This window comes from Corvus brachyrhynchos, unplaced genomic scaffold, assembly GCF_000691975.1.
Source record: "Corvus brachyrhynchos isolate BGI_N302 unplaced genomic scaffold, ASM69197v1 scaffold376, whole genome shotgun sequence".
NCBI lineage: Eukaryota > Metazoa > Chordata > Aves > Passeriformes > Corvidae > Corvus > Corvus brachyrhynchos.
The window spans coordinates 1,692,369-1,708,198 of NW_008238966.1; the positions used below are offsets into that span (position 1 = coordinate 1,692,369).

At 40.6% G+C, this 15,830-nt stretch overlaps 1 protein-coding gene across 6 annotated transcripts in view; it reads right to left on the reverse strand.

Moving 5' to 3' along the window:
- XRCC4 (X-ray repair cross complementing 4) overlaps positions 1-15,824 on the reverse strand; it is an 88,985-nt gene extending 73,161 nt beyond the window's left edge. For 2 of the 6 annotated variants that reach the window (XM_017738681.1, XM_017738686.1), the window contains exons 1-4: positions 15,415-15,824; positions 14,621-14,677; positions 13,890-14,046; positions 1,396-1,545 (exon numbers count right to left, since the gene is read on the reverse strand). In XM_017738681.1, coding sequence (XP_017594170.1) covers positions 1,396-1,545; positions 13,890-13,899 — 160 coding nt within the window. In that variant the 5' untranslated portion in view covers positions 13,900-14,046; positions 14,621-14,677; positions 15,415-15,824. Of the gene's footprint in view, positions 1-1,395; positions 1,546-9,465; positions 9,668-13,889; positions 14,047-14,620; positions 14,820-15,414 lie in introns of those variants that run through there. The other 4 variants (XM_017738683.1, XM_017738682.1, XM_017738684.1 and 1 more) reach the window with 4 other exon arrangements.
- Between the last annotated feature and the right edge of the window lie 6 nt (positions 15,825-15,830).

The window sequence follows — 15,830 nt, forward strand, 5'->3', positions numbered from 1 at the left end:
GGAATTCCTCAGAAAGGGATCAGATTCTTCCAGAACAGAAAAAACTCTCCTTTGGATGAGCACCCAGTGCTCATGCTGAACTGGTGTGGGTTTCTTTCTTTCCTTTTTAAAAGAGGGAGGTCATCCTGCTTTCACTCCCCTCTGCTTTGGGAAATCATTATCAGCCTTTCTGCCAGATGCAGGAAATCAACAAAATGAGAACTGTGTCTACCTATTTTTTCTATACACTCCCAGCTATAGTGGCACAGCCTTCGCTTGGAAAAATAAAGAGTCCTCTTTTTGTGAATTCTAAACTGAGGATTTTGAAGTCGCCTAAGAACAAGAAGATCCTTCACACAGAAAAAACAGTATTTATCATTGTTAACACCCTTCTTGTTATTTTCAAAATAACTTGACTATTGTCAAGCCAAGAAAGAAAAACCTTTCACTACAGGGAATCAGGATTGGAATACATGTATTTCCTTTGTGCAAGGACCCCTGATCCATGGAGTGTTTGAAATGTTAAAAGGAATATGGAAGAGCAGATTTAATTTAAATGTTGACATACATTTATCTAATCTCAGACCTATATGAAAGCTTGGCTTATATAGGAACTGGGGAGAAACAACATCTTTTGGGCAGGGAGAAGGAAGGAAGAAGGAACTATGTGGGTTCTTGTAATTCAGATAAAGAGTCCAGAAAATGGCCTTGCCTGCTATTTGCTGTAAAATGTATCATTCTCTCCTCCCTCTAAAATATTTTTGCTACTGAGAGAAGGGCTTTTGATCAAGTATTTGACACATTTCTCAAGGAACACACAAATCTAACCTTTTTTTGCTGGGCATGAGTGAGAGGAGCATGCACATATGCAAAGACCCATCCTTTTACTGAGGTTTTAGAGTGGGGAAAAAAATCCCACAGGCTAAGTTTTCCCTACTGATAATTTATTGTCCCTTTTCCTTCCCACAAATTCACTTCAGCACCAAATACAGCTACCTTTGGCTACTAAAATTTTAAGAAAACATTTTAGAAACATCTGCACTTAAATGCTTCATGGACTCCAATTTGCAAATGCAACTCACATACACATTTGTTCCAGAATCTGGAGAAGACACAGAAGTGTTACTTCACATCACTCCAAGAAATTATATATTCTTGAGACAGAACAAAACATTGCATATCCATGTGCTCAATGAATTAGTTTTAGCTTTGACACACAAGCTCTCCAGATCTCAAAGCTCTCTCTTCTTCTCACATCCCAGAAGATCATGAACCCCACCTCCTCCATCACTGGGGACAAAATGCCCATGAAATGGTTTTCATACAAGTTGTGGGTCACAGTCCAGAAAGTGTTTCAAAAGCAGCAATAAAGAGCAGGAATAATTTAAATCAATGTATTTTTCTTTCCATTATTACCTGTCCCAGTCCATGCACACTGACAATCACTAAGAAGTAAATCAAAGCCAGTGCCTAAATCCTTTTCCCATGACACCTGTAGAAAATAGGTTGCTTCTGGATCAGAAACTGGATGAATTCTGTTCAAAGTCTTCTCCATCTTCCCAACACCTGTTTAAAAAGCAAGAAAATCTTGTTAAAACCACTGGGGTGCTTAACAGCTTTACATAACTAGCTTGGGGGTTGGGGGGGGGGGAAATATACAAACACAAGCGTGCTTGTAATTTTATTCTAACTTTCCTCCCCAAATTCAGTTTGTCAGAGAACTGGTGGTACTTTCAAACAGGAAACTGGATTATAATAAGTAAGGTTTAAAAGAACAGTGCCAACAACTAAGTGTATTTGAATAGTCTCAAATTAAGACGCTGTCAGGAAGCTAGGGGACAGGAAATTACTACACACAAGCTCTTCCCCATGGCTCTGTTTTTAACTCGCCGCCTGCTATCACCCAAAGTACAGAACATTTAACATAATTCAAAATAACCAATATTCATCTGGAAGACTGCCACGCAAAAGCTGCTCCTAAGCTTCACAGCAAAGCAGAGGGTGTAGCAAATGCCAGCAACCCAAAGGAAATATTTTAAGCACTGGATGGTGCAGACAACAAAATCTGTGATGTTACAGTGAATTCCTTTGCTCTGTGGCAAAGCAACTTGGCAACCTGTGCTTGACCTAAGACCTCCTCAAGAATCCCATGCATTTATACACAGCCTAAGTGAAGTGACTGAGAAAAGGCTACATGTTCGCTCACAGACTAAAAATAGCACGTAAAAGGAGGAAAAACCCAGATGAGGCATTTCAACTACATGCACTGAGCACAGTGATGCTTGGGCAAGGATTAAATGCTCTATCAAGGTTTCCATCTAAAGTGAAGTAGTAAATAATCATGACCAGGATCAGTTTAGGCCCTGGGGGGACTCTGTTCTCCAAGCAAGAGTAGAAGGAAGCTCTTTCCTTGCTCTTGGACATTGAGAAACAAATCTAGACACAGATTTAACTAACCCTGGCTTCCCCAAAAATTGGCATTCCCAGGATAGGAGGAGCAGCTTTAACTGCAGTTGACTGAACTGTGCATGACCCTTGCTCAACTCTGCACCCAACAACATCTCAAAATGCCTCTCCCTTGCCCAGAAAAGTGCACAGTATTCAAAAGCAGCAAAATATATGAATTTAGGAGTTGGTTTTCAAGCATAAAGCCTTAGTATTTACATCCCTAAACCACCACTGCGTTTGCTATCACAGATGTCATACTTCACCTTTCTATTCCCTGAAAATGCAACAGAAAGCAGAAAGTTACCCAAAAATAAACTGAAAAACTAATCTAAGTCAAAAAAAAAAAAGGGGGAAAAAAATTCTATTTCCATCACTACCCAGCTGGCCACTTCAGGAAATTTACAGCGTGTCTGTGCACCTGTAAGCAAGAACAAAAAAATTAAATATTTGAGGGTGGACAGCTGGAACAATGCCTTTGCAATTAGTGACTCCAGAAATAAAGGCATTTTAAAAATTTGTAGGGCACTAACTGCCTGGACATGGGTCAGTAAAGAGCACAGGGCAGGAAACACAAGTGATGCATGCTCAAGCACACAGACATGCACTCTCCTTTGCCTGCCAGATTCCCTTTTCCTTCTTGTTGATCATGGAAAAATACAGTCTCTCGTGAAATAGTTTCATAGAATTCCGCCTCTGAAAGACAATGTTTTTAAAAATATTTCAATTAAAGACTGTAAAACAGTAGCAGACAACCCTGGCAGACAGCACACAGCGTACTGATGCATGTATGTGTAGTTCAACAGGAAGGTTTTGCTTGTTACATGTGATTTTTATCACAAAGTACAGCAAAATTCAGTGAAAAGCACCTGCACTAGAGGCTTTCTTATCAACTCAGACTGTTTATAACAAAAAACAAAGCAAGAGAATTACATTTTCTATTTATATAATGATGAAGGGAATTAAGTGTCAGTCAGAAAAAGTGAGGCCAAGAGGAAAGAAGCCTGTTTATTTATTTAAAGATGCACTAACAAGGTCTCTGAGGCCTGAGACTAAATTCATTCGATACAGTGATACTGGTTTCCCATGCACACATCAGTACTCCAGCTAAAAATGAAGGTTCTGTTTACACAACACTCTTTGTACACCTGTGGTAAAACACAGCCTCTGCAGAATGAGGAGGCACAACCCAGAATAACGTCCTGAACTTTGAAACAAATGCAAAACACAGTTGTCTTGCTTTTCCACGTTTTAGTGCGCATCTCTGAAAAAAAGCATTTTCCAAGGGAGCATAAAATGAAGATACTTTTTCTCCCAGCTTTCATCTCCTCCACTGTGCTCACTGACCTTTTGAAAGGAGTATATTACTTATTAGTCCACGTTCAGAAGCTGCCTCACTACGCAGAGCTCAGCCAGACTCCATCTCCAGGCACTCAACTGTTCCAACCCATAAGCAAAAGCTCAAGGACTCCTGGCTGCATACAGTGCCTATTATATACCTCTCTTCAAGAGGAGGAAAAAACCTCCTTCGTGAAAATTAGTCTGACCTACACAGCACATAAAAACATCACTGCAAACAGTAATATTGTACCTTACTGGGTTTTTTTGTAAACAAAACAATTACAATGGCAAGAACAAAAAAAAAAATGAAAATCCAAATCCCTTTTCCCCTTATGTCCTGAGAACACAACTCTGTCACAGAGTTTAGGGTAGTGTTCAGTAAATGTATAAACCACCCACAGTTCAAGCATGAATACAGCAAAAAATAGCAAAGAACGTGTTCCCTTACTTATTTAGTAACAAGCAGTTACCACTAAAGAAATGAAGAATACAGACAATAAATCAGGGCACATTCCTTATTAATTCACTACAAAGTGACTGCATGCATTTTATTCACTCTAAAGGCAAATCTTAATAACAGATGTATTTTCAAAACAAGATGTATTGCTCTCTACTTCAAGAAGTGAAATAAAACACTCTCCTCACAGGTTACCTGCCCCAATGCACCCACCTGCTCACTAAATTCATCACCCCATCAGCTTCCAATGTGTCAAGCCTATGTGACCCTTCACAGATCAAACACTTCTACCAGCTCAAAATTTCATTATGAAAGAAAGACACAGATACAAAGGAGAGGTGAAACCTTAAGAGTTATTTTCGCTTTCACATCTTTGGGAGTAAAGGTAGGAACTGTGTTAATGCTCAGAAAGGTTAAAACAGCCCCCTGAATTTTTGGAGTGCCACTACTTAACAGTCCAGCTGTTGCTTAAGCTTTTTAAAGTAAAATAAAATCATTTAGTAAAAGCAGACTATATTTTTATTGCCTAAATTACTGGGATCAGACTCACTATGGCAACCTAAAAAGCCCCTCCGAGTCCATCAGAGCAGAGCAGCACCCTCAAGTGCCCTTCAACATCCAGCCCCTGTGGACTCTTCCCATTCACCAGCTCCATAAAATGAGAGCAGCCGGCTCTTTCTCCCTTCCCCCAGTTAGGACAAAGCAAAGCTGCAGAGCAGCTTTGGGGCTGGGGCCACAGAAAGGCAGTGTTTCATCCTTGGGGGGACAGGGGGTCACACACACCAGCACCTCTCCACACCAGGGCGCCGGGGCCAGCCTGCAGGTGGGGACAACGCAGTCCCACCCTGAATGTGTAACTCAGAGGCTTTATTGAGGCCTTTGAACAGTCGAAGGCTGAGCTGTTTATCTTTAGCACTTTGTCCCCGTGGTCTTTGGCTCCTGGGCTCACCATTAGGCAATGTTTCCCTCTGAGGAGGAATCAGCTGTTGGCTGGTGCCTCTGCCCTCGGAACAAACAGCGCACACAGGCCCTTCTGAATGAACAAGACACTCTTAAAATGGCTCCACAAAGAATTTTATATGTTGTTTTGGATAGCACCAGGCATAGACCAAAAGCCAAATCTTTCAGGCTGCTCCAACACAGCATCATTGATAATGTTCTGAACTTCAGCACTTCATTTTTTTTTTTTCCTCCATGCAGACTAATGGCCTTTTTTTTTTTTCTCTCCCAAATTGGTTGGGCTGCAGGTGTTCCAAACCTCGGCAGCCATGCATGGAAGGCTACTTAGAGACCAGAAAGAGCTCCTATGTCTTTGAAATAGAGCAATTAACTTAAGTGCTTTCTTGTTGAGGAAAAATGGGAGCTATCCACAGGGAGTTCAGAATAGAAGACCACACACTGCTGTTAAAGTCTGCAGTTTGGTTCCTTCTGACACTGGCCAAACTACATGTCCTAACCTAATAATCAGAAGAAAGTTAATAGCTAACTCATAATCAGAGAACAGATACTACTCAGGAGATGCTACATGTACTCATAAGTGGATAATTGGAGATTTAAACCAGTCAAGAAAAGCTCAAGATTGCTTTTAAAGATTAAAACTAGCTATTACCACATTTTCTAACAGAAGGAAATAAGATAATGCCTGTATTTATGCATATTTCCAGTGATGTATTTCATACAAATTGATATTCTCTCGTGTTAATTTAAAATTCCATTAACTCCAATACTTCAGGAGTAAGAACATTAAAATATCTGACAAGAACCTCAACTCTCACTCCATTAATCTTACAACTACTACTGATCCAATAGGGACTTCCTCTTTTCTCATTTCTTTTCGGAAGAACATGACCAGGCCAACGAACGTGAAGACAAACAACAGAGAATCTTTCCTGTTCCATCTCACAATAATCCTCCCACTCCTCTGGCCACAATATTTGTTTGACATTGAAGAATGATTCAATAATAACCTTCATCTGCAACTTACAGATAAATCTGAAAGCCAAAGAAGAGAAAAAAATTAGAAAAGAGCTTTGTTCCCTAATGCAATTTAGGGGGCTAAAACATTTTTGTATTACATGCATCCTAAATTATATTTAGCTGCTCTTTCAACTTTGCTCTGTATTAAAAGCACAAGGGTTACAATTTTGCCAATAATGCAACTTTGTCTTGAAGATAAAAGGAACGAACCAGAAACTGCCACTCGGACATAAAGAGGAGACTGAATGATTTTCTAACATTGCGCAGAGGGGTAAGTGGGCCACTTTAAAAATTCAGTGCTCCATGGCAACATTTGATCAGGAGATCGTGGGCCCAACTGCAGAGCCAAGGCTCACATGGCTCCCATTTGCACTGCTGCCTTCCCACTGCTTCGTGGCAGCCACAGAACGATTGGAAACATGCACATACTTTTTGTGGAATCCACGATAAGGAACAACCCTTGTCAGGCTTATTTACTACAGTCACCAGCTGAAAAATGAGGAGAAACAGAAGGAAGCAGACAGTCAACAACCTTTATAGTAGGAATCTTACTAACAAGCCTTGATCTTAATTGTAGCCTGGAGGCAAAGCCCACCCTGGTGTCTTTCATCCCCTTGAAGTCTCAGAGCTAACCCACTACCCACTGCAGGCATCCAGCCTTGCCAAGCTCACTTAAAACCATCTACATTAAGCTATAATAAGGTTTAAAAAAAAGGCCTTCGGTGTATTAAAATAAACACCAAAGTGGGCAATTATGCTAGCATATACTAGCAAGTAAGGGAGTATGCAGACAGATTTATAAAAGGGGCAAACACTTTTTTTCTCAGCCTTTTTTTAACAATTCTTCCCAAAACTAACAGTCACGCTGTCAAATCCTCACTTCCCAAAATGCACAGATAAGCCAGGATACACTAACTGAACGTTATAAACCGGCAAAAAAAGTAAAAATAAATTTAAGTCATGCAACTGACATGTCTCCTGATGAAAAAGTGATTTTTAGTAGCAAAGTTACTAAAAAGCGTGTATGGAAGGGAGCAAAGATCAAAGGCAACAACCAGCCCAGCCTCCAGAGGATAGATCTGGGATGAAAAGTCAGCAGGCATGTCTCAGAGACCCAGACTCCCTTTCTCTGCTGCTTCTGGAAGATGCAAGTCCCCAACAAATACTTTACAACTCTAACTTGGCAGCAGGACACCCTGGCTTTCCAAGGTCCTACCAAAGCGAGCGGTGGCACAGTGCCTTCCCTTGAAAACCACAGGATATTTATTCAGAAAAATAACTCACTTCCTCCTGAAATGTTTTTTTTTTTAAAAAATAACACACATTCTAAATATATATCATTTTCCACATATTTTCTCTGAAAAGACATCACTAAAATTGCTGTATGCTTTGCAGATAAAAAGCAGAAAAAGGAAGTTGTGCCAGACCCAACGTTTGAGCCCAACATATACAGGCAGTAAGAACAAAGATTTGGGAATTCCGAGTCCCTTAGTCATATTTTTAAAAGCATCTCTGCAGTTTTCAGTACCTTAGTATCATCCATTTGACGATGGCAAAGTTGAGGAAATTTTTGGGGGGAGGAAAAAAAAAAAAACACAAAAACCCAGCATGTTTTAATCACCCTTCGTCCATCCAAAAATACCCTGATACATATGTCTTTTTGATGTATATTTGGATAACATCGTAGTCTGGCTGAGGTATCATCTGTTTTCCAAAACACTGCCTTCTTTAGGATTAAATATTATCAGGATATTCAATACAAATCTGTCGCACAGATTTCCTTTGTTTTCTAGTTTTTAGTCCCCACACAGACCTATTACAATCCCACTCAGTTTGATATGTTTCTCTAAACGTCTGACTTCACATCATTGAGCAGTGGATCCCACTAAAGTCTGCCTTTTTTTTTTTCCTTTCCTTTTTCTCTGTTTTTTTCTTTTTAAATTTCAAAGTCGAATACATTCAGTACTGTTGAATCCAAAAGAGATGCATAGGCAAGAGCACCCAGTCTGAAACAAAGCTAAATGAAACAAAGAAATCAGTGTCTGGTACATATGGATGGACGTAATTCTGTACACAGGATTTGCTGAGCAGTTTTGAAAAATTGAGCCCAGTAACCTGGAAAAACAAGTTTCACCAAATTTTGCCACTTCAGTGGGACAAGGGCAGGTATAAATATGAAGGCTTACATTATCCTTCTCTCCTCCCACCTCTACACCCAAGACTTTTCCAAGAGATGGATTATTTTAATTTCCCGTCCCTGTCAAATTAATAATAAAAAATAGGCCTAGTCTCCAAATTGCTTTATCTTACTAAACAGTTTCCTCAGGCATTTTCTTTGAAGAAAATTCCTGCATTACCCAGTCTTTGCTTAACCAAAGTTTTATTATGTTTTTCTTTCCATCTACTATTTATCTATTAGAAAATGCAACACTAAACTCCCCCAAAAAAAGGAGCTCACACGGCTTGAATTTACTAATTTAAAAATTGTAATTCACATTGCTTTGCCTGACCCCCATAGAAAAATAATTCACAAGACATTCACAAGGAACTGAGATATTCACTTTAAATCCACTTAAATTTCAATTTTGCAGCTCTTTATTTCCAGCTATGTTTATTACTTGGCATTGAACAGTAATTGCTCTGCTGATGGATTAGGCTGAGTTTGAAGCCTAAGGCAAAGAGACACGTATTGAGCACCACTTTCAGCTGTTTCCACACATGGGCACAGGTTCAGCACCAGTTTAGCTCAGGCTTTGTGATAATCCACATTTGACAAACCAAAGCAGGACAGAAGCACCAGTCCTTATCTTGACAAGTGCCAGTATTTTAGCAAGGAGGGGGCCCAGGACACAAATCCCACAGCCTCACCAAGCTCTGAGCAAACAAGATGATTTGTTCTAAAAAAAAAAAAAAAAAAAAAAAAAAAACACAAGTCCCACCAAAACAGAGGCCACTCACTCTACACTCTCAGCCAGCACTTACAAATCTACTGGTTTGTGCTCAGCCAGCACCATGTCTACAAACCACATTTAGAAAGGAAAAAGGACACAAAGAGCTTCACAGGAGTCACCTGTATTGTTAACATCCCAAGTTCTGTACATAAGAAAAAATATAAAGCCTCCCAAGACTCATCAACTCACTGCTTTTCTAAGGAACTTTCATGACTCTTTCACTCTTTCATTCGATTTTTTTTTTTGGGTTCTTACTACAGACTAGGCAAAAAAACCCCAAAACAACAAAATCCTACTCAAAAATTTAACCCTTACCCAAGACACTTGATGCCAAGCAGGGGGTCTGCTCCAGGAAAACAGCTTTTCAATACTGGTGTTCCTTTACAGCTCCTAAAGAATGCTTGCACTGGAGTGAAAAGAAATCTGCAGGCTGAGATGAGGACACAGCAGGGGCACACCACTGCAAAAATGCCACTGGGACTTGAGCTGAGAGGGCAATTAAGTACTCATTAGTAAAATACAGCACAAAAGTGCTTTGACATGGCACCAGTCAGACCCAAGTTTGAGATCTTAAAACGCAAATTACAACAAAGCAGAGATGTGAAGCACCACAGAGGTCTCAGGGTGACGTGCTAAGGGTGTAAATTGTTGCTTTCCCAGGTAAGTTCATGATGACATAAAAAGTGGGGAAACAGCACAGAAACAGCACAGAAGGGATAAATATTTTTTAAAAAAAGCCTCAGTTCATGTTGGGGGGCACTTCACCTTTGTGTTTCTAGCTCCCAACTGCAGCTGCACATCAGTACCTGAAACACAGCTGTGAGCAAAGACAATGGCCCTGAAATAATGCAGGTACATGAGCTCAAAACCCCAGCCTCTGTGCACAGGAGTCACCTCTCCACAGCTCCAACAACCTGTTCCAGTGCAGTTTTAGATAAAAAACCTGCCACTGCATTTTCCTCTCTTTCCGTGCTACAAATACCCTTATTTGTTTTGCACCGTCAAAAGTACCAAATTCAAAACACGAACCTCAAATTAAGAATATATACTAAAAAATTCCTCCTTTACCTCTTTACTTAAAGAAAAAAAAAAATCTGGTTTTAGGAGAGTCAGGGCTAATAAAACAAATCCCTGCAACAGACAAGAGTAAAAAAATTATAAAATATAAGGCACATTTTTCATCTGTAGACATCTCTGACCAAAACACGGGGAAAAAAAAACCCTTCTCTCTAATATTGTCTTCAGGAGATCACAAAATATTACTCAAGTAGGTGTATTTCCAAGACACTCAAAGATGCTTCAGCTAGTTCCTTGCCTCTTGTTTCCTAAAACAATTATCCTCCATGTCAGCTTTCACTGAAATTAACATTTCTGCCCCATCTCCTGATCTGTGGCTGCTGAGTGCTGGACTCTGAAAATAAGGTTCATTTTTTCTCAGCTGGAGTAATTTAATATAAGCCTCCACAACAGAGTCTGATGCTTCCCTGCTTGGCTCAGCCAGCACAAATCTCTCCCCAGGATTTTGTGAGGTTTCACCCCAAGCCTGACACAGCTGACGGCGTTTGGAAAGCCCCAGGCTCCCTCTTTCCTGTCCAGCTTCTGTGCTGAAAAGGATGGCCTCTAAGACCCCTTTGTAGACCTGTAAACAAACAATCCCTTTCATAATCATTTGAATCCTTAAAAAAAAAAAAAACCAACCACAAACAAATGCAGCCTGTGATAGGATATATTGCCTCACTCTTCCTCTGGTTGCATTAATTTTTCTGTCCCAAGATAGCAAGCAATTTGGCTCATGCCTAGATCAAGGGCACAAAAGTTCTCAGTCTCTGCACTCTTAAAAGTCACATCAGATCAGTCTCCCTTTTTTATTATTTTTTATTTATTTTACAATCTGTGCTCTAGCTGTCTGCTCTGCTGGAAGACACCCCTTCCCAGAAAAGTCACCTAGTAGTCTGCAGGGAGGACGCACAAATATTCCAATGCTTTTCCAAGCTTTGTAAATCAGGACAATTTAATCAAATATATTATGAGATCACAAGTACACCTCAGAAGGCTCTTACACCAGAGGCCATTGCTCAAGGCACACACATAATGAATTTTTTTTTTTTCCCCCAGCTTGGAACTTTTCCTGTAAGACATGTTCTTTTGTGTTGATCAGATTTGACTGTGTTAGATTAGCAAACAACAGTAATTTGTTTAGCAATTATCTCCTAAATTTCGCCTCAGCTTGTGTCAACATGGCACAATTCATACATAATTCAGTGAGTCTTTTGTACCTTGACATATCTTGGACAGCAGTCCTTCCATTACACTATCTGATACTATGTTCTAGGAATAATCTTCACATTTTTTTGCCACCCTTCCCTTTTTTCTATCTCATATGCAGAGACAAAGGAGGTGGGGAAGACTAAAATCCATAAAGACATTGATTACAAAGAGCAGGAGATGAAGGCCACTGTTTCCTAACACAGGAAAGGGACACAGCTCAAGTCAGGGATACAACTAGAGAAAATACTCATTTTGGTGGAAAAATATACAATTTCAAGAACCATTTAATGTTATTTTACAACAGCTGTCTAAATTGGATTCTTGGTTATTTAGTGATGTTGGTTCGGAATTTATGCACATGATATTATGTGTTCCCCACAACATCAGCAAGCACTAGATTACATTTCTGCCAAATAAAACAGTGAAGAAATCACAGCTGCATCCTACTAACCTTGAAGAATCAGATAATGGCTTTGAGTCCTTGAAAATCTCACCCTCAGCTCTGGGTGGTTCCACTTACTCAAGGACATGTGCTGCTTTTTCATCTGGGGCTCCTGAGCTCTAACATAACCCCTGAAAAACATTCTCCACCTCCTGCTAAGCCCTAGGTGACAAGAGTTAGGGATTAAAATTTCTCATCTTCAAGTGGCACTGCAAGATAATGAGGACATCAGAAACAGGCACTGAGACAAAACAGCAAGTGACCCTGCAAGGCCCGTGGCACACCCATGAGCACGCAGCACAAGTATTTGCTATACTGCTTTAATGAAGCCAACATGCAGCATAGAAAACCATCTCAAATTACCTCATCCATACTGAAATTGATGGGTTTTGGTCAAAACAGACCATTGTAAACACATCCAGTGTTGCTGCACACCAGTAGCAGTCTGTGAGAGGAGAGGCACTGAGGTCACCGTGTCAGGCACAGCATCACTAGTTCTACACCAAGACCATCACACCTTGGGTGTTTTTACAATCTGGAGTAGCTTGCTAAGTGGAGTAACCTTTGCATTAGCCCATCAGTTGCATACACATGAAATCTGCCACAAAAAGCAGGAATTTTAAGGTGCAGGAATTTCCCAGTGCTGTAGGAACACTCCCGATCATACATGACCCTGTGCAGTAACTTTCTATTAAACACATGGTTAAAATATCAGGCTAAAGCACCTCTGTTGTGAAGACTGAGGTTCACTCCTGCTCACAACAGCTGCAAACTCCAAGAATTTCACAGCCATTGTGATCCAGCCTACTACAGTGAATACCATGTGCACTTCTAGCAGGTGACAGGCAGAGGCAGAGAAATGGAGAGAAAAAGGAGCCAAACCTACATGTAGATGGGAGTTTGTCTTTTGCAGGTTGTTTTTTTTTTTCAAAACAGTGTTAGCAAACAAAATACCACGCTCTAATTACCACTGTCAGCACACAGAACACCACCTACCCACGACAGGTTTGCCTGCAAAATGCACACCCCTCGTGTTCCGCCGCCTCCTTGCTCCAGACGGAGGACAGAGCATATCTGTAGCTGTAGCAAAAATGCAAAGCAGTCCTTAAGCATTCATGCCTGCATTTGAAGATACTGGGAACCACAGATGTGGGCACCACGTAGAAGCCAAAGAAGAGCAGTATCAGCTTTTTGCCAGACACTCAAACCAGCATTTCTCAAAAAAACCCTGACTGATTGCATTTATAGTTTATTTGAAAATGCTTTTTCCACCTCATACACAGGCATGGGTGTGTTAAGCACAGAAGCTTACCAATACAGATGTACCCGTCACATCAGTCACCCACCTGTGATACTTTTAAAACCATTTCCTCCAACTTTCTCATGAAAATGAGACACGCGAGAAGCTAAATGCCAAGCCTTCCACATGCAATTGCCATTGTTTTGTGATAATTCTTCCTGCATCTGGAAACAGCCTAGAAATTAAACCTTTTTTACCTCTCATTATAGACACAAATTCCTTGGTGTGCTCTACATACAACTGAACAGTATGTAAGCCTTTCACCACTAAAATATTTCTTAAAACCAGGAAACGCAGCCAAGACCATGAACCCTTCTCTTCAGAAACCTAACAGCAACAAAAAAAACAGTATTCATCACATATTTTTATTTAAATATCTGAATAGTGCCATATAGATCAATACAGTTGTTTAGACTTATGGTTTGCTTTTTGAATTCCACCAGACAGGAGCGCCTACCCAGCCCATCCCTGTGGACAACACCAACCAAGCTGTCCCAGCTCTTTGGAGCTGGTTTTCCATGACAAGATATTGATTAGGAAGGAAAAGAGCACAAGGGAAACTGGAACAACACCGTCTGAAAGCTGATATTCCAGTCAATACCCCATGTCTACCACAGCTGCATCCCAGAAGACACTTCCAGGCTAGGTGCACCAATCTTTTAAATTGTGCCACCAAGGCTCCCAAAAAATGTTTAAGTGGCATTCTTCCCACAACAGCAAATTACTCACCTGAAATCATTTTAATACAGCAGATGGTCAGTAAAATTTCCTTTTTGAATAGCTGAGACTGTTGGAAACTTCACTAGGAAATTAAAACATCTAGGGTAAATAAAGAGCATTGTTTGCGAAAATCGGCAATGGGTTTCAGGTGGGAACTTGCCAGAAACTATCAAAGAAGAAAGAAAAAATATAATAAATCTTTCATAACGGGCATGCTTGCAAACAAAACTATGCTAGAGGAAGCTAGATGACCACCTGAAAGCAGGCTTGGCTATGGTGTGAACAAGGACTGACAGCTGGAGTCTCTTCAGACATTACAAAATATTTTCAAGTTTCTAATTCACACTGAGCATCCAAAAGTGAGTCAAAGCAGGCAAAACAACTCAGTTTTTGCCTTCTATCTCAGACATACATAAAAAAAAAGGACAAAAGTATTATTGCCTTTAAAGTCTTTGGTCCTGTTGACCATCAGAGGCTGTACAGCTCAGTGATTATATTGACAACTTATTTCTCTTTGCAAACATACTTTAATGTGACATCATTCAAGCACTTCAAAGTGAAGTTATCCTAGATAATAAGGGCATTTTTAGAACTGTCTTTATGCACTTAACCATATTTTTTTAACCCAAAACCTTGACATGTGATGGAAAGAAACCGATCCAGTGAATGTAATTCAGTAACAGGAATGAGATGTATGAACATGTTATGAGAAAATAAGCACGCAGCAAGATGCTGATTACCTGCTAGACAAATGGATAAATCTTCAAATGAATGAGCCTTTATAGTCACTAAAAAATCTAGAGAAAAATCAGAACAAATCCAGAATCAACACGGCGCCTGAAATCCATAGGGCAGAAAAACCAGTTACACAAGAGAACCCAACTCAAACTCTACCACCTGTTCATGCTGGTAACATCCCAGGCACATTTTGGTGGTTATGAACCTGAAACCACAATTTCACAGAGAACACTAAAATTGTAGAGACCAAATCTACAACCACTAAGGAAGCTGCTCCGTAGAAGACAGGAAAAGCACTGTCCGTGGATTGTGTAGGTCTCACTCATCTCAAAGTCCTCTGCTTCAGTAAAGCACTGCCTCAGTCCCATGAGATAAACGCACTTTACACAGGTACATCAACCCCCAGCCTCCCACAAGCCGCTGCACGACGTGCACCAAACGTTACCCCAAAATGTCATTTTAGAGTAAAAAAATCTGTTTCCCCTCACCAAGGGAAAAAGCAAAATCTGTCCCACACTCAGCAGAAGAACACAAATTTGGTGCTGAAATAGAGAGAATTACAGAGAACCCCCCCCAAAACCAACACTTTGGGGTGATGCTTTTAAAGCCACATTTGCAAGGAGAAACAGGTTCCTCGTAAAACTCCAGGTGTTTGTTAGGACAGCAACACGTGGGCACCTAAACGCAGAGTCATCACTGTGAAGCTCTTCGTCTGAGCTCACTTTACTGAGTGATTAAGGTAATTCCTTAAAAAAAAAAAAAACAAAAAAACAAACAAAAAAAAAACCAGCCTTACGGGTGGGAAAAAAAGTTGGAAATTCTTGGGCAGGTGAAGCTACAGAAAGGATGATGCAAAGTCCTAAAAGGAGAAAACACAGCACAGGAGCCAAAATACAACAGACCAGAGGAGAACAGTCGTCCCTCTGAAACAACAGAAGTAACAGCAAGGCGGACCTAATTAAGAAACAGCCTCATTAAGGCATTCTTTATGTTATTAAGACCTCCGTAGCCAGTGGCTCACGCCCGCAGGGACGGGAGGGCGAGACAACACCCCCACCCCTCTCAGCCACCCGCTGGGCGCCGAATAACAACAACCAACCGAAAAAACAACCAAAAAACACACCAGAAGAACCACTTTTGGTTTCGCGTCTCACTAAAGACACGTGGTCAAGACGGGGTCAGTGAAGGGCTGATCCCGCTGATCCCGGTTAT